This window comes from Aspergillus alliaceus (genome assembly GCF_009176365.1).
Source record: "Aspergillus alliaceus strain CBS 536.65 unplaced genomic scaffold BDW43scaffold_38, whole genome shotgun sequence".
NCBI classification, from domain to species: domain Eukaryota; kingdom Fungi; phylum Ascomycota; class Eurotiomycetes; order Eurotiales; family Aspergillaceae; genus Aspergillus; species Aspergillus alliaceus.
In genome coordinates, this window is record NW_022474721.1 from 114,715 (window position 1) to 131,888 (window position 17,174).

The 17,174-nt window shown below is 48.8% G+C and overlaps 7 protein-coding genes across 7 annotated transcripts; 1 reads left to right on the forward strand and 6 right to left on the reverse strand.

The window, feature by feature from the left end:
* Window positions 1-392: 392 nt before the first annotated feature.
* BDW43DRAFT_302032 (amino acid/polyamine transporter I) lies at window positions 393-2,471 on the forward strand (the record flags this gene model as incomplete). Its single annotated transcript, XM_032045174.1, has 7 exons — window positions 393-503; window positions 567-637; window positions 798-887; window positions 945-1,027; window positions 1,099-1,496; window positions 1,599-1,928; window positions 1,977-2,471. The coding sequence occupies 7 exons, from the start codon at window positions 393-395 to the stop codon at window positions 2,469-2,471; spliced, it is 1,578 nt and encodes a 525-aa protein (XP_031897759.1).
* A 275-nt stretch (window positions 2,472-2,746) lies between these two features.
* On the reverse strand, window positions 2,747-3,557 carry BDW43DRAFT_313493 (uncharacterized protein; the record flags this gene model as incomplete). Its single annotated transcript, XM_032047623.1, has 3 exons — window positions 2,747-2,982; window positions 3,121-3,282; window positions 3,341-3,557. 3 exons carry the CDS (start codon window positions 3,555-3,557, stop codon window positions 2,747-2,749), a joined length of 615 nt encoding a protein of 204 aa, XP_031897760.1.
* A 2,849-nt stretch (window positions 3,558-6,406) lies between these two features.
* Window positions 6,407-7,362, reverse strand: BDW43DRAFT_283759 (ClpP/crotonase-like domain-containing protein). The gene has a single exon (XM_032042772.1). The coding sequence runs from the start codon at window positions 7,024-7,026 to the stop codon at window positions 6,430-6,432; it is 597 nt and encodes a 198-aa protein (XP_031897761.1). The 5' UTR covers window positions 7,027-7,362; the 3' UTR covers window positions 6,407-6,429.
* Window positions 7,363-7,416: 54 nt separating this feature from the next.
* Window positions 7,417-8,411, reverse strand: BDW43DRAFT_283760 (type 1 glutamine amidotransferase domain-containing protein). Its single transcript, XM_032042773.1, has one exon. It carries the CDS (start codon window positions 8,351-8,353, stop codon window positions 7,592-7,594), a length of 762 nt encoding a protein of 253 aa, XP_031897762.1. The 5' UTR covers window positions 8,354-8,411; the 3' UTR covers window positions 7,417-7,591.
* A 486-nt stretch (window positions 8,412-8,897) lies between these two features.
* BDW43DRAFT_313496 (putative integral membrane protein Pth11-like) lies at window positions 8,898-10,214 on the reverse strand (the record flags this gene model as incomplete). Its single annotated transcript, XM_032047624.1, has 6 exons — window positions 8,898-9,169; window positions 9,243-9,313; window positions 9,368-9,741; window positions 9,797-9,864; window positions 9,924-9,960; window positions 10,017-10,214. 6 exons carry the CDS (start codon window positions 10,212-10,214, stop codon window positions 8,898-8,900), a joined length of 1,020 nt encoding a protein of 339 aa, XP_031897763.1.
* Window positions 10,215-12,458: 2,244 nt separating this feature from the next.
* BDW43DRAFT_320966 (S53 family peptidase) lies at window positions 12,459-14,916 on the reverse strand (the record flags this gene model as incomplete). Its single annotated transcript, XM_032049216.1, has 9 exons — window positions 12,459-12,531; window positions 12,591-12,765; window positions 12,837-13,012; window positions 13,065-13,232; window positions 13,284-13,424; window positions 13,502-13,698; window positions 13,760-14,318; window positions 14,372-14,635; window positions 14,705-14,916. 9 exons carry the CDS (start codon window positions 14,914-14,916, stop codon window positions 12,459-12,461), a joined length of 1,965 nt encoding a protein of 654 aa, XP_031897764.1.
* Window positions 14,917-15,933: 1,017 nt separating this feature from the next.
* On the reverse strand, window positions 15,934-17,052 carry BDW43DRAFT_283763 (EXPERA domain-containing protein). The gene is made up of 4 exons (XM_032042774.1): window positions 16,778-17,052; window positions 16,535-16,698; window positions 16,247-16,481; window positions 15,934-16,200 (listed from the first exon to the last, which is right to left on the reverse strand). The coding sequence occupies exons 1-4, from the start codon at window positions 16,971-16,973 to the stop codon at window positions 16,118-16,120; spliced, it is 678 nt and encodes a 225-aa protein (XP_031897765.1). The 5' UTR covers window positions 16,974-17,052; the 3' UTR covers window positions 15,934-16,117.
* Between the last annotated feature and the right edge of the window lie 122 nt (window positions 17,053-17,174).

Consider the following 17,174-nt stretch of genomic DNA (forward strand, 5'->3'; position numbering starts at 1 on the left):
ATTGGACTGGCCCAACGCGAACGGACATGCAGCTAAAGATGATCCCTGCGATGTCGCACTGAAACCAGCCCACAGGCCAAGATTCCCCCTCCTGCAACTCATGCAAGATAATTAAACTGTTGACTGAGGGCACCATCGGTTGTAACCGCGGCATGAAGTCTAGCCTGGGTCTGTCTATTTGAGAGTGAAAGGTGCCGAAGCAATTTTTCATCCCTGTACATGTACTACTTCTTGCTCTTTCGTCCCTGAGAAGGCTGTGGGATTCTTATTAAACCTCCTCTTTATTATGCTGTGAACTGCTCTGGACGACTGGACTGTCCTACTGTTTCTATCCTCTCAAACCCGTCTCGTTGCTGGTGTTCGCCCACCTTACGCTCTGAACCTCCGTTACCATGGAGCTCAAGCAAGTTTTCCCCGCGGGGATGCGGGAAATCGAAGATCCATCTCAGGAGAACATGGATGATATCAACCTGGCCCGCATGGGAAAGCGTGCTGTGTTAAGGGTAAGGATAGCTACACTCTGCTCTTTAGATCATGACACATCTGACCTGCATTGCTTGCCGCAGAGAAACTTCGGTTTGATGTCAATCTTGGGCTTCAGTTGCACGATCCTTATAACCTGGGAGGGTATCACAGCGTACGTGACTGACTTCACCTCCACTGGATACGAAGTGTGCGCCGGCTAAAATATATCAATTATGGCAGTCTATTCATACAAGGGTTTTCAAAGTACGTGGCAACCTCATGCCATCACCATAAAATTGCCTTAGGTGTATATTGATCATATACTACTGTAGTGGTGGTCCCGCCGGCTCGGTTTATGCTTTCCTCTTCGTTTGGGTTGGTATCACCGCGACCTTTTGCGTACTATCGGAGCTGGTTTCAATGTACGATATCAGCCCAGCAACCAGGCATAATCGAATGTTGTATTGACAATTTTCCAGGGCTCCCACGGCCGGAGGGCAATACCATTGGTGCTCCATGCTTGCACCTCCGTCAGCCATGAAACTCTCTAGTTATGTTACAGGTGCGTCTACCGGCTCTTTGGCAACTTGACGAGACTGGCAAAGGCCTGCGTATACTAATCGTGCGTTTTAGGCTGGCTTACGGTCATCGGGTGGCAAGCCACTTATGCAACAGCCATCTACCTTAACGGGACATATATCGCCTCAATGATATCCTTAACCCACTCAGACTACGTTCCACAAGCATGGCATATGACTCTATATTCCTATGCGACCGCGTTAATTGGGCTTGCCATCAACTGTGTAGGAGGCAAGCTGTTACCCCGTTTTGAGGGCACCATTCTTATACTTCACATTCTTGGATTCTTTGCGATCCTGATCCCATTGACCTATCTGGCGGAGCACAAAAGTGCCAAAGAGGTCTTTACTCATTTTATTAATGAAGGCCAATGGTCGAGTCAGGGTCTGTCATTCTTTATTGGACTGATTGGCCCCGTATTTGCATTTGCCGGTGGTGATGCTGCAGTTCATGTATGTCAGCCCTTCCGGAGTAGTCTCCCTATCACACGATGAGTGAAGATGCTGCAAAGCGTCAAGGCCTTCACATCCAGTCGCTAATGTATTGACCCTCAGATGGCGGAAGAGATTTCCAACGCTCCCACCTATGTGCCGATCTCCTTGATGCTCACTGTCTTGATCAATGGAACCCTTGGATTTGCCATGCTCCTTGCCTTGCTCTTCTGTCTCGGAGACATTGACAAAGCTCTGAATGATCCCACGGGTTTGCCATTTGTCGGCATCTTTCTGCAGGCAACAGAATCCATACCCGGCACTGCAGTCATGGCTTGTATTATTATTGTGATGTGCTTCTGTACTTCCGTCGGCATGCTTGCATCCGCTTCACGTCAATTCTGGTCCTTTTCGCGGGATCGTGGAATCCCTGGTTGGAGGATATGGAGCCAGGTAAGTGGCCCGGGGTTCTTTTGTCGATACAGGTGCTAATTAACCCAGGTCACAACGCGCACAGCCATTCCGACGTATACTGTTGTGTTCACCACCTTGATCTCGCTGCTCTTGAATCTGATCAACATTGGCTCCGACGTGGCATTCAACAGTCTGGTTTCTATGTCTACGTCGGGCCTCTACCTATCCTATATGGCCGTTGCTAGTCTGCTCCTCTACCGTCGTTGTACCGGTGGCATCTTAGATAGGAATGCTGGAAACCGCGGGGGACGGGGTTCGGAGACTAAGATCAACACAGCAGGGGCTCAGCTCGTCTGGGGTCCCTTCCATCTCCAAGGGATCTGGGGAATTCTCGTGAATACCTTCTCCCTGATCTACATGTTTATTGCCACGTTCTTCAGCTTCTGGCCCCCTAATAACCATGCCGATGTGCAGACGATGAACTACAGCGTGGTCGGCACAATTGGCACCATCATTCTAAGCCTCTTATATTATTTCGTTCGTGCTCGGAATGTTTACTCGGGACCCGTGGTGGAGGTATAGATTGGGGCGGTGTATGTATATATACCTTTTTCCTAGAGCAATATGTTGCTTCTGGGCTTTAGATCGCATCTATTTAATCATATGGTCGCAATCAATGGTTTTCTCGCCAGTTCAAGGTCACACATTTGCCAAATACGACAGCTGGTGTACGTCATAGCTCCTAAATAATGGACATGACAAAACAACGCTGGACTCAATTGGGGTATTATGATATTAACGGCCATCTCGAATGCAGACAGAAGACCGGGTATTTAAGTATATGCGCAGGAACGTGTTTACCTTTTATTTCCACCCATCAACTCAGGGAGCGGCTGAGAGTAGTCCAACTCTACCGGCGGCGGCCCACTGGTGTCCGTGATGTTCATATACGGACCGGCGCCAGCATGTTCAAACGCACCGCTACCGCCGTTCATGGCCACGGTGTGCATCGGTTGCATGGCCCGGTTTGCCCTCCTCCGCTCCAAAAGCGCCCAGATAAACAACAGCACGGCGATCGCACCCAGTGGGACTCCTATCCCCACCCCGATCGCGGTTTCATGAGAGGAAGGGCAGGTTGTCGGGGTGGCATGCGAAGAGTTCGACGAAGACGAGTCGGACGCGTCGAGTGAGGAGATGTTTCACAACAATGCAGCGTTCATAATCGGGTTACCATCTTGGATGGTGAATGGGACATTGCTGCCATTGTCCGATTCGTCGCTGGGACAGACCACATTAGATCCGTTGGTTACCGGGCTGCCGCAGCAGTATGTCGCGGAACCAGATGAAAAGCCGAGGTTGATAATCGAGGCGCCCTTCGAGGGTGTGGCATTCTCTAAAACGTAGGTCCGTCAACAAGGCCAACACATACATACAGGGGAAGGTTGGCTTACTGCATATCGGGCTACACCCATTCCATTTCTCATTCGTGCAGGATCCCCGGGATAGCACGTATGGCTGGTGGCCAGTGTTCAGACACAGCCCGTTGTCGAGACAGATGTCAGTCTTCCCGCAGCAGTGGGTGTTCGTGTCGGATTTACAAGGAACATTATTAGGAGCTTTATTGCCCTTTGGGAAATAACATTGCCTTGTATCGGAGGTAGTAGTCATGGCGGTGAATATGATATGATGGAGCTGGTGTAGCTCACGTGTAATGGGATTGATTGTTGTCAGATATTCGGTCAGTCCCGAATATCAGATAAGAAATGATTCATAGAATATCTTAAAAATGATCAAGTCTAGAGCCTTTTGGGCTCTTCTTCATGATATTGATTATTCTGATGATATCTATGATTCTTGTATGATTCTTGACTTGCTTATGTTCATAAAATGCGAATGGCCTCATTTTTACCCCTCTTTAGTCACATGACTCTGGTCACGTATAGCCATTTTATCTGACAATTGTCTTAAGGTCTAAATCTATCATACAGAGATTCCTTGGTGTTGTGGTCAGGTCACGTGGTTGCTGCCTTAGGCTCCCATAGGCTCTGACATGATATATGTTTGAAGTATTCAGTATAGCCGTCGAGAGGCCTTTGCCCGTCCATGGAACATTTTTTTCGCGGCTTGTTTTCCCGACTGGCAGCTTGATGGCTCAGTGCGACTTGCGCAGTAGAAATAGTGGACTCAATGGGGGCCAAAATGCATTCTCCACTGCCTCAATGACTGCAATAAGGAGGAATTCACCTCGGAGTGGGACCTAAGGGATCAGTGCTCAACCTCTGGTGCTCTTCCCATTTAGCCCTTGTTCGAGATGCCATACCGGACAAGGCAAGGAGCAGCACTCTAACTCGATACGAACGGGTTTATGAAGAGAGCTGCGACTGTTGGACCAATCATAATGGCAAATGATGACTCTCGTTATAATACTCGATCGAGTTAAACCCCGACGATCTCACGAAAGGGCCCCACTGTGGTAGATTGCAATTCAATGGGATTTTTCAGGCACGTTGCTAAAGCAATCATGCCTTCTCCGGCCTAGAAATATGGTGAAGAACTGATGGTCTCCAACATCAGCGATTTCTGACACCTTGGGCCAATGGATCGCGCGAAGGTGACCACGCCATAGCTCTTTAGCGCCGCATATCGCGATCCTTCCTTGATACGTCAAGGTTCTCTCCTACCTCAAGCATCGGCGTATGCTGAAATAAGCATTTGAAGGGCCGTAGATGATTTCTTAAGTGGATCACAGCCTTAAGGAAGCCGAATGGTTGGTTCATGAGATAAGAATCTCGGAAGGTCGAGATCGACGGTCGTAAAGGGATGCGGCCCTTGCGTTCTTTTATGGGATTCCTAATAATGACGGCGCTCGCAATAGCATCGGGGACTATGACATGGTTCATGCGCAACTAGATTCAATTGCTCTGCGCCGTTGTTATGTTAATGCTCGCTGCGTGAAACCCGTAGTGAGCCATTGGATAGGCTTATGTGTTTAACAATCAGACATCCATACAATCAGGTTGAGAGAAAACTCATAATATAATCGTCCGCTTCTGGCGGCGGTTGGTATATATCCCGGAGCCTTGAATATCATGGCGCCTTACGGTTTTTCCTGTAGATAATTATACTATCTCGGCTCAGGTAAACAGAGTTTCTGAGTCTACTAAATATGCATATATATGCCTTGCTGCAAATGCGGATGAAGTTTTCTGAATATTGTGAGCGACAATTTTAGTGTCACTATCCCGGCTCGACGCCTTTCCCCGTCGGCCGCACGGCTGCACCGTCTCCAGATACTCCTGGGTTGCCTCATTTTCACGACCACCATCCACTACGCGCACAATTACCTTCGCGCCGAAGACTACCCTTCAGTTCCCGGTATCTATCCAACACCAACTGCGTATCGCCTGGGCATCGCCATCCTCTCCCCCCTCCAAACCCTTTGTGGTATCCGTGGCTACCACCTCTACAAGGCTGGCCACGTTCGAAGTTCCATTCCTTACCTGGCTTGCCACGCAACGCTAGGCATCTGTACACCCGGTCACTTCTTTGGCGTACCGTAAATTCCATGGTTTTGGTTCCTGACCATATCCACCGATTTGTTTGCCAGTATTGCTGTGGCTGTTTTCTGCTACGAGGCTTACGTTCGACCGGAGGAAGTTTAGCGGGCACACATTACTTTGAAGTGAGTTATGTTGAAACATCAACCTTGCTGCAACTCAAGGGTTGAGACAATCTTTCGGATATCGCATAATCCGGGTACATCAGGAAGGGGATGACGGTTCAACGCAGTTATGTATTATCGCCTCCGCGGACTTCCATATCGACGAACCGCGATCCATGGTGAACTATTCTACACTTCCACAGACAGGTTTGCTTTGCCTCTCAGTGGCATTAGCAGCTCGGATATGCCCATACGGACAGTCAAAGAGTATGGACTGTGCCGAAACATTGAGCACTTTCTCGAGATGCAGCCGATCGCGTCGGCCGTCAAACGAAACAAGGAGACGGAAGACCGGAAAAATCTCTCCACCGCACCATCAAGGTTCTCGGCTGAGGTGTTTCGCATACGGGTACCGTTGGGAAGCGAGGCTGAACAGATATCAGCGTTAACCTTCTACATGGACAAATGGCTGGGTTGAATACCGGCGAATCACAGCGGTTACCAACTGACCGAAGCCAGTGCCTGCACAACACTGGACTTTTCTCTACAGCTGTTTACGCATGAGGTAGACCTTCACAGTGGCATCTGACAGAAGTGACGACAGCGGTGGCCGAGAATGCCAGAGCATTTAGTGAAGGACGCGTGTGGGATGGGAACGGTTGTCTGTTGGCCAGCATGACCCAGCAAACCCTTCTTCGTCCAGGGAACAATTTCCGTCCACGCCTTTGACAAGACACTCATGGTAGCCCGAGCTGAATCGTTATCCTACGTGCATGTCATAGATAGTGTGTATAAATTTCTTTGCTGTAAATAGAGATCGTGATTAGACAAAAACAGGTCGATATTGATTTTATGAGTGAGAAGCATCATTTCCTAGTGTCAGTATCGGTATCTATAACACACTCTACCACACCCTTCGATATTTCTCTGATCTCCCAGGAGTGTCCCGCTCCTGTGTCGCCGCTTGAACCCTCGATTTTTGCTCAGCTCCTGGAAAGCAACACCTTCAGGAGAGTTGCGCGTAATCCCGTCAAATATGATAGCCAGTTTCTGGCTTCTCTCCAGTGGCCCCTCAATCAGACCATTAATAACCTGCTTTTGCATCCATAGTTGGTTTTGCGGGACCGATACAATGCGGTCCGCCAGTAACCTCACCGTTTCGTCCAACTCCTCTTCCGGCACGGCTTTCAACACGAGTCCCATTCCTGCTGCTTCTTCCCCACTAATCAGATCACCAGTGAATAGCATCCGTTTCGCTTTCTCGATCCCAATGCGATACGCCCACATAGCCGCGGTTGGACAGCCCCAGACCCGACTGGGAGGATAGCCTTTACGCGCATTGTTCGCCATGATAACCAGATCACAGCACAACGCGATATCACTCCCACCTGCGACAGCAGCACCATGCACCTGTGCAATTGTCGGTTTATGACTATGAAAGAGCTCCGAGAAACAGTCGGTGTTCTTCTTCATCATCGCGTAATCAACCAACGGGTCGTATCCTTTAGAGAGATCCTACGATCCTTGCGTCTCCCCCCGAACCGCGTTCTGGGCATAGATGTCAAGATCGTAGCCGCCGCAGAAGCCGGGCCCATTTCCCTTGAGTACGATGCAGTGTACTGCTTGGTCCGTGTTGGCTAATTTGACGGCGTCTCGGAGATCCCTCGGGAGATCCCTGTTGATCGCGTTGAATCGATCTGGGGGGTTCAAGGTTATGAAGGCGATCTTGCCATCGGGAGACTTTTCATACAGTATTGTTTTGAAGGTATGTTTGCTCATGTTTAGATAATGTTGCAGCCTTGTACATATTCCCAGTTGGGGAGGATATGAATGTTTTCTCGCAGTTGAAGATTAGAATGTATTCAACCTCGGTCCGACTGATGGGGCCATCGATCACCCCGCAGCCTTTTGTCGAGTGATAGGATCAATACTTAACATGTCATGTTGGGCATTAGGTACTAACAGAAGTCATTCAATTCATAATCAATCTAGCATGCCACAGCCTATACGTATGTGCAACTACACTCACTATACAGTATACCTAATGCACACTCATCATCTCCAGAAACTGGTCCCCCAAAGCATTAGCCGCCATAGGATTCGCACCGGTCACCAACTCCCGATCAACAGTGATGCTGCCAATCTTCTCCTTTGCACCTTCAATCATGATAGCCCCTTCATTTCGAAGGTCAGATTCCACCTTCTCAATCTCCCCCGCCAACATCATCTCCATCATCCTCTCTTCGGCATCACTCCACGAGGTAATCTTGTACCCCTTATACGCAAAGGAGCCATCCCCCGCAAGCTTCGTGCTGAGGAACGCAAACGGGCCATGACAAATAGCAGCGGTGGGTCGACTCTTCGCATGAAAATGTCTCAGAACGCGACCGAGGTCGCGATCAGCGCCCAGATCCCTTAGCGGCGCATGTCCACCCGGGATGAACACGCCGGCGAACGAATCCAACTCCTCATCACTGATGGAGCTAAAGGTACGCGGTCGACTAAATCCATTCTCCCGCTTCATGCGCTCAATCAGCTCGTTCTCTCTCCTGCGCTCGTAGAAATTGCCCGCGAAGGCGAGGAGCGATTCGCTGTTCGGGTCGGGAGTCGGTTCTTGACCTTTGGGGGAGGCAAAGGTGACTTCGTAGCCTGCATCAAGGAGTTTCTGGAGTGGTTTGGCCAGTTCCATGAGGAAGAAGCCGGAGGGTTGGTCGACTGTTTGGCCGGCGTCCTGGCCGTGGGTTTTCTTCAGCGGGAAGGAATTGGCGTCGCTGAGGATGATGAGGACTTTTTTGTCGGGCATCTTTAGTACCTATAGTTTGATACAACCTTTTAAGACTGTAAGGAGTTTTGTTCAGTTATCTAGTGTCTGGGAATTGGGGTTTTATATGACATTTATATGATACACCTGGTATGGACTTTAGGGTCATGACATCGCTATGACGTACCCAACCCGGATTCCGAGATATAAAAGGGCTTATTCTGGGGTGTTTTCCCCCCCGTAATTATCCTTAAAAGTAGATCTTTTGATTAATATTTTAATTTTACTATAGTATTGGCTTTTCAAGGGTTTGGAATGTGGTTAGAGATATCTTTGGCGCAGAGCGGCAATATATATTCCGAGGACCACCAGGAAACTAAGTAAGGACAATATTAGTAATAAAGCTTACGACTATGTACAACACTCATATTATCTATCTTTTGTTCTCATCTTCCTAGCATGATTTTTTGTACATGAATTAAACAAAATATGTGCAAAGTCCTCAAAGAAGCGGGTTTCCTGATCAATATGGCATCTCATCCCGTAGGAAAACAACAAAGGAAAGTTGTTGAAAAAGACAAGAAATTCATGGCTTGCTATACTGAATGGAGATACTGTGTCGAGTGTAGATGCTGTTCTGGGTGAAGTAAGGATCATAGTTGCTTCCTGCAGTCGACAGTTCCTGCGACTCGCACTGGTTGAGAGGCTGCTTGGCCGACTGGGCCTGGGAAGATCGAAGCTGCGACCAGAACTGGACCCGGCTGAGTTGGAATAATGGTCTTAGGTTGGAAAGGCAGGCAGCGGTGATTCCGACTGCGGCCTCAATGCACGTCCATACGACCACGGGGACTTGGTTGTCTATTTCGAGAATGGTTATTAGCGACGGTTCGATCGACTGAAAAGAATTAGCTCGATAGGCGCTGATACTTACAGGTAATGTCGGACCCAGCTTTTGTAAGGGCAATCATCGCAAGTAGCCGCACAATGTCGAAGATGAGAGTCCTGAGTGAGAAATTAGACCTGGGTTTCGAGATTCAGATACGCGCAAATACTCACAAGCCACCAACAATAAACACCAGGGAGAGCAGCAGTCGCTGGCGCCTGGAGATCGGTAGAGACCAGACAAGCTTCATCGGCATAACCAGAAGGACCGCATCCGTCAGAATGTTGGGGATCTGCATGCCATAGTAAAACTTGGCAGAGTCCAGGCAAGATCCTTCAACGCTTGGATTCCAGAACTTGTTGACTGGTAGGCACAACATGGCACCTACTACCCAGATACTCACGGCCCAGAGGAGGACAAATCCCGCAACAATATTCGCGGCAAGGATCATGGGGGGTGTGGAGAAGAGTCGCTTGTAAAGTGCTAGGATGGAGAGTTTAATAAAAACTATGCAGCCGGTGTAGACGAAGGAATTTGACCATCCAATCTGACAGAGGTTGGCACGCGTGCGAAGTATAAAAGATCAAAACAATGACACAAACCTTCAGATACACTTCGAGATTTTTCTTCGGGATCATCGTGATATGGGACCCCAACCCGTTGAAAAGCACTGGAATATGATCAGCTACGAGCATATCCTTCCTTCAAGGATATGAATGGGCTACCTACGGATGACAACCCCTATGGAGCATCCATACTTGAAGAGCTATTTTAATGATTAGCAAATCAATTGAATGAAAATCTGGGGTGTTGATTCCATACAAGAGCGATGATGATCAGATAATCATCCAAGTACAGCCGGGTGCCATTCACCCTTCTCGCCAGCAGTCGGAGGCCAACAGCAGTTGTGGACAAAATGAAGGCAAAGTAAAGCGCTATGATGATCGACCGGCGTAGATTCTGATTGGGGTGTTGGAAGTCCCCAGGGGTGCCATTATCTGACACTTGCTGCTGAGACATGACAGGTAACGCGTCGAGAAATGTAATAGGAAATTGAGATGAGTGGGAAGGAATCCTCACTGCAGGGTGGCGATATTGGTGGCTTCAGGTATTTGGAATCATTTCTCTCGCGTAGAGAGCCGACAGGTTGAATAAATACTTGCTGTCCTGGCACGACACGGATTGCGCGCATCGAGTCATGCCCTTCACGTCAGGAAAGCCCAAAAATAAAAAGCCAAAACGAATCAAAGGTGGATAACGAACACCGACTCGTCACATTGAACGCCGAATGAATAGTATCAGTAATCGACACGCCGAGCCAAGGAGGATTTGATCGGCATCGTTCACTAGCCATGTGGCCTGGACATACATAGACTGCGAGTGCTGTGGGGCATGAGTCGCAAAGTCGACGGTTGTGGCCAAGAGTTTGAGTTAACGGATTATCAATCTTGTCTGCATACTGCGATTTACCTGATAAGCTTTACGCAAGGAAAGACGGATGTTGGATAGATCAACTTTTCCAATCGGACACATCCCGTTAATGGTACACAGTTCCCACCGACACGCGTAAAGGCAGATGGGGCCGTTGAGAGAAGGCTGTCCATTCAGTATCATAGTAGACCCTCATCATGTATTATCTCTCGTGAGCTATCTTAGACTGTGGAAAAAAGATGTGTGGAGGGTGTTTGACCGAGAGGGGGAGAAGTTAGGGCTGGTCATAGCGTATGAATCCCCTGGCGAAATTATACGCTTAGGAACAAGTATCCGCCAATCGGAGGGGAGGAAAGAAGCGGACGGTAACCTAATTTCCAAAATGACGAACAATATCCTCTCATTTTCGGAAAAATTTGATGTGCAACTGACAGGTCGCATGGCATACGAGTTTCTGACTTCTCCCTTGCTTCTTTACTGTCAACACCAAAAATAATGAAATACTATTCTCATCCGTGTGAGGCCCCCCCGCCCTTCTCCTTTAAGGGCAAATTCTATCCCGTACGTGGCGGGGGTTCTCTGAAAGAGAGAATCTTAAAACACTCCTCTAAGCACTGTGGTCACCACTATGTATTTCTTTTATATGCTCAGGTATGTATCAGATTGCTGCCAAACCCTTGTTTGCCTCATAGTCTAGTCATATATCAGTGTAAGCCGAGCTATATTTGGTCTTAGCCGTGGTGCGAGAATATCTATGGCGATTTTGCCAAGACGGAAAAAAGTCGGTATGCTTTCGGCAATCGTCCGTCTCAAGGGGTGCTGGAGAGACATACACCAAGAGTGATAGGTAGTGGAGGCTTCCCCCTAGGGTTCATTTATCTGCGAGACTAACAACAAGGTGCGGAAGCACTATTGGTCCCCCCTAATAATTGCTGTTAGTGGGTGGGATGTTGTCCCTTACTGAGAGCAGTGATAAAATTTTCGACGGCTACAGCGCTTTATCTCTTGGAATTTGGCCAAGACTGAACTAAAAGGAAGGGTAGTATGTTGGTATCTCTCGAAACAGCCCTATGAGCTAGTATCTTCCCGTTCATGCTCCTCGGAGTTTTGTATAGGACCGTCGTGGCACCCTATAACAGCAACCCAAGCACTTCAATATGTCTTCGGAGTCATCATCCTCTTTTCTAGATGGCTGATTCATCACCAACTCACATTGGGGTCCATCAGGAATTGGATTACCTACTCTTAGCTCTCGAGACAGATGGGATTCTAAATACCCTTTGAATTCGGACTATCTTCCTAGTCAGTATCCAGTGCAACTCAAACAGGAGGTTCGCTACAGGTACAGTGTATCCCTGCGTCCGAGACGCGTATCTATTGATTTTCACCGGTCAAGAGAAATCTGTTGGTGACCACCCTACAACTAACCATCCTGGTAACAGATCCAATCATTGCCCTTGTAATATATGTCGCATCAGGGTATGCTGGCCGGATACGTTTGAGTGATTATCGCAATAATAGAATCACATTCTTAGTAACCAGTGATTCATTATCACCCAATAGCTCTCCCTGTGCCGATTCGCTGCTCAGAGACTGCCATAATTCTCCATCAAGCAAAGAAACGTTGAGCAAGTATGAATTTGAGCTGGTCTTGAAAGAACAGAATTGTTGTGGTAACTGACATGGTGACAAAGGCAGGAAGCCGTAAAAAGGTACACCATATGCATATCTCTCCCCTTACCTACTTACCTGTCCACACACACCATCATTAATTTTACAAATTATACCCACGAACACATAATCTGGACCAGCAGGAATGCATAGGCCCAACATCTATGGAAGACCAAGCCATAACTTCAGCATTTTAGGATAGTTAGGGGTCCCCAAACCGGTGGCAGGATCCCATCTACACAAACTGAATCAGTAAATTGGCCTTGGAGGAACACATGTAATCGATTCACTTACCCAGGCGCCGTGGAGAAACCGTCGGTTCCACACCCAGGGTTAGAACCGTTAGTGATATCATTCAACACCGAGGGATTCTTGTACAAGACCGGGTTGATAAAGCCAACTGGGCCCTTACCGACCGCCAGACGCTCGTCGATGATGCGGTTGATGATAGCAGCGAAGATTGGAGTACCTAGGGCGGTAGACGGTCCTGGTTAGCAGCTGCTTGGTAGATAGTATCGGGGGCACTCAAGACCAACATACTGGCGCTGGTACCACCCGACAAGCCGGATTCGCCGGCATTGTAAACAGCGATATTGTCACCATTAGCCGCTACGTCGGGATACCCACGGCCCGAGCGGTTATAGAGACCACCGTTCTGGCCAAGAGCGTCACCTGCTTTATAGTAAGGATAAGGAGGGTTGTGGTCCTTGAAATACCTGAATTTAGAGTTAGTTGGAATGCGCCATGCTCCAGATCCACAAGACTCACTTGGAAACGGCATCCGCCTGGTAGTCGGGGATGGGGTAGATGTTGCTGAAGCCACCACCCGAGGCATAGCTGTAGATTCCATTGGGATCATAGACGGCACTCTCGGGGTCGGAGACGGTCTGTCCCGGGTAGACCTTTGTTGCGCCCACGTTGGTGATATACGGGCAGCTGTACGGGTTAGTGATCGGGAAGTAAGAGATGAGGGCTAGTTCTGTTTACCTGTTAGGGAATGCAGGGCTGAAAATGCTTCCATTGCCCAGACATCCATTCTCAACTCCAGCAGTTCCCGGAGGTCCTGCAACGCCGTTGTCACCGGAGGCAAAGAGTACCGAGACTCCTTGTAAGCCAAGCTTCAAGAATCTGGTGGTATATCGTCAGGATCAGATACAAAGTCGGGATACATCGGGACAGACTATGTGTCGATCTTGATAACTTACTCAAGACATTGTCTTTGCTGGTAGCTCGCCGGAAGTTGGTTCTCCTGCATACCATAGGACACGCTGATCACATTCGTAGGCTTGAACACACCGCACATGAGCCTACCATGATAACCACCTTCATCACCATCAGGGTAAACCGGATCAAGTGATGGGTCATTACCACACTCGCCATAAGCACAGTAGGTGCAGTAAGACTAGGTATCTCGCCAAATTAGCTCTCTGACAAGATGACGTCGAAAATGAGGTTCTACTCACACCGTCGAGCGCGTCCAGGAAAGTATTGAGGAATCCCGTCGTGTTCTGGGCCCAGTTCTGATCATCAGTTTGATACAAAGTAGTAGTTTGCGGATAGATGATCGGATATGCGAGTTCAAAGTCGAGGTCCGACTCTCCGCCCGCATTTTCTACTGGCACTGGCGCCTTTGCACCATCGATGAATGCGGGGATGGGATGCGTGCCCTTAGGGATGTTCTTGGCATACTGCTTGAAGAACAAATCCAGATCTTCTTGCGCATAATAGTCTCCTTCCTCAAAAATTCCGAGGGAGTTGTTTGGATGAGCAGCGGCGCGAGTGGAAGGGATCTTATACAATGCCCGAATGCAGTCCGGCGTGATTGCCTGATCGCAGCTGGTGGTGTTGAGACCTTTGGCGCCATGCTTCTGAACTGGTCGTTGTCTACGAGCAAACCGCTTGGACTTTCTGGCCGAAACGCGTCTTCTGTTGATGCCAGTAACTTTTCCCGAGTATGGGTTCAGATTGACTCCGGGATGCACGTAGTCAATATGCTTTTGCACCGCAGCCGGGACATGATACCTGTGCAATGTTAGTCACTCTGTTAAGCCAAAGAAATCGGGCTCCAATCTCACTCTTCACAAGCAATCGTCTTCTTTCCAGTTTGCCTGTTATGGTACTCATAGTAAGTCGTGTTGAACAGGCTCTCGATCTCCCGAGAAGTGGCGTGGAAGACCAGCCAGCCCCGGTTCTGTGTCTGGGCCACACGATTCGCGGAGATTCCTCCTTCGGTGAGCCAGGCTTGAACCTCCCGGACGGTCTCTTGGGACGGCGCAAATTTCGCGGCGACCTCATCCGCCGACCAGAAATTGCCATAGTTGGAAGAGCTCGGGTTTGCGCTAGGTTGATCATGTCAGAAAAGAATACAGACTTGATGATGCGAACAATGCAAAGCCTAATTCACTCACACATCCATCAGCATCTCATGAGCTTCTCCAAGGCTGCTCTGAGTCAAGCCGATCCGCACCACATGTTGATCAGAGGGGCTCACACGCGCGGACTGGACCCAGTTGGCGGATGTTACCTCCCGACGCTCATGGACTACAGAGGTAGCAGCTGAGAGGGCGGACAGGCCGAGTAGAAGCCCGTTCACGAAAGGAAGATGAGACAAGGGCCGCATTGTGTCAAGCTTGCTTCGGGTGTTTCGACAGACAGGTCGGCCTGCTGAATGACATGAAGAATCGCTTGGGGACTTCACGACTTTAAGGCTGGTTCAGTTTGCTGTGCACAGTAATAATGTTACATTATGGCCCCGAGATATCTTACGGCTAGTCAAATTGATTGCCCGACGGAGCTCCGCTATGTGGAGCTGTTGCTTGCGAGGCTTGTCTCAGTGGCAGATGCTGGTCCATGCTTCCCTGCAGAAGGATGAACAGCCTGCTCGGGCTGACTTACTCTGTTTATTATGCCTTGTTATGTTCTTTATAGAGCCCAACTATACACCAACCGGTCAGGCTGGTATTGGTATCTGATGTTGTAAATAGAATCCCCAGAGCCTCATTTGCACCGCCTGCTGACGAACACCGTGGTTGCCCGGGGGGGGGGGGGGGGGGGGGGGGGGTGAGGCAATGAACAATCTCACATCCTCTGAAGGCTCCAATATCTCGCACTTCCGGGCGGTTTCATGATAGCCTTCTTCATATTCTTTTATTCACGCCCAATATATGCGAGACGTAACGCGATAAATTGGCACTCTTGGCCTCGGATAAATGGATCATGAATGGTGGCATATCACGGAACGACCCACTTAAATAGATTATAGTGCAGAAATCCCTACTCCCTATCTTCAACCATTAAGAGCTTGTTTTTTCTAGGCATTTGACCGTCTGTAGGCTGCCTTAATTTCTTGGCCAAGCAACACAGCCCGGCCAAGGATGAATCCGGGAGATGGTTGGACCGATTCCCTTTTTTCCATATAGATTATCCTCTCGTTGTCGTGAAGCGGGGGTCTAACAGGGTCCGGCTAAAGTCACCCAGTTTTCCATGATAACGTAGGGCCTGTCATAACTGCTAGGGGTCGGGATATCCTAGTTGGTAACGGAGACGAGTTCGTGAGATTGGCAGGCGTGCAGGATATAGACATCCTTAAGTGGGGTTCAATGGATTAGGAACGTTATATGGCGATCATTATACCTACGTGGTACTACAGAACTCTAATAGACAGCATGCATTATACCACTGTGGCTTGAAATGATGAATTGAATTATTCTACACACTTAACTGGTAGGAAGCCTGCAATGTACCCTTCATGGGTTAGCCAGCACACATTCCCATTTTCACGATATTTTCTAGCTTGGGATCCTTCATGTACAATCTATACCTCAATTTCTTTTGCGCAACGATTCGGACTCCTGCGCCTTTTTGAAAACCTTGTAAATCTCCACAACGCTCTGTTTCATATAGTCTAGGGAGCGTTAGCTGTTTTCTTTCAAGAGACAGGATGTACTCACAAGACCCGACAAACAACCAGATGAAGTTGAAGAAGAAGTAATAGAACCAAAAGTAGTACGCTTCCGGTCGGCAGTAGGACACTCCGTGCACGTAGTGATCAAACAAGCTGGTGCCGTAATAAAGAATGTCCCCGTACACCTGACCAGTGGACATCAGCAGCTGGATGGCATGGCGAGCGGGATGCTGCACCGCGATGGAGTAGGCAAGAAAGAAGGCGAGGGGTCCCCAGCAGAACTGTTTGGCAGACATTTAGTGTTGATTCTTTTTAGAGCAACGGATTGACTCACAGCAGTTATAGCTTCCATGCACACGAGGAAAGCGTCCGATGTCAGGTAGCGAGAGTCCGACAGAGAATACTCCTTCCATAGCTGACCGAACAACGTCTGGAAGCCGGCAAGGGGCTCATGGTGGATGACGAAGTAGGCTTCGAAGAACAGATGAATAAATCCCGCTGTCGATTATACATCATCAGCTATTTTCTATAAAAGAGGGAGAAGTAAAAAGAGGCGGGACTTGGGGACAGAACATACTCAGGCTCATCCATACGAAAGCCAGCTTATCCGATCGACTTGCTGTAGGACGCACACGGCGTATTATGAGAAAGCCACCCCCCAGGAAGGCAGCCCAGAGAACCCCAAATTGAGCAATTAGGGAGACCACCGAGGTCTCATTAGCGACAAAGTGAGGCAGATGGACGCCAGGCGGATAATACTGGTGAGAGGCCATTGTTGGTAGGTCTGGATGAAACACAGCTAATGCGAGTTTATTCTTCAAAAAGTAATAGAAACTGGATATCTGGTTTCAGGCACACCAATCGGCATTTCACCATTTATAAACTGATCTGATTATGTCTTATATGTTGGCCGCTGGGCAGGGAAATCTTCCTCGGAGCCCGCGGAACCCGAATGTCCTGTCGGATATTTTCAC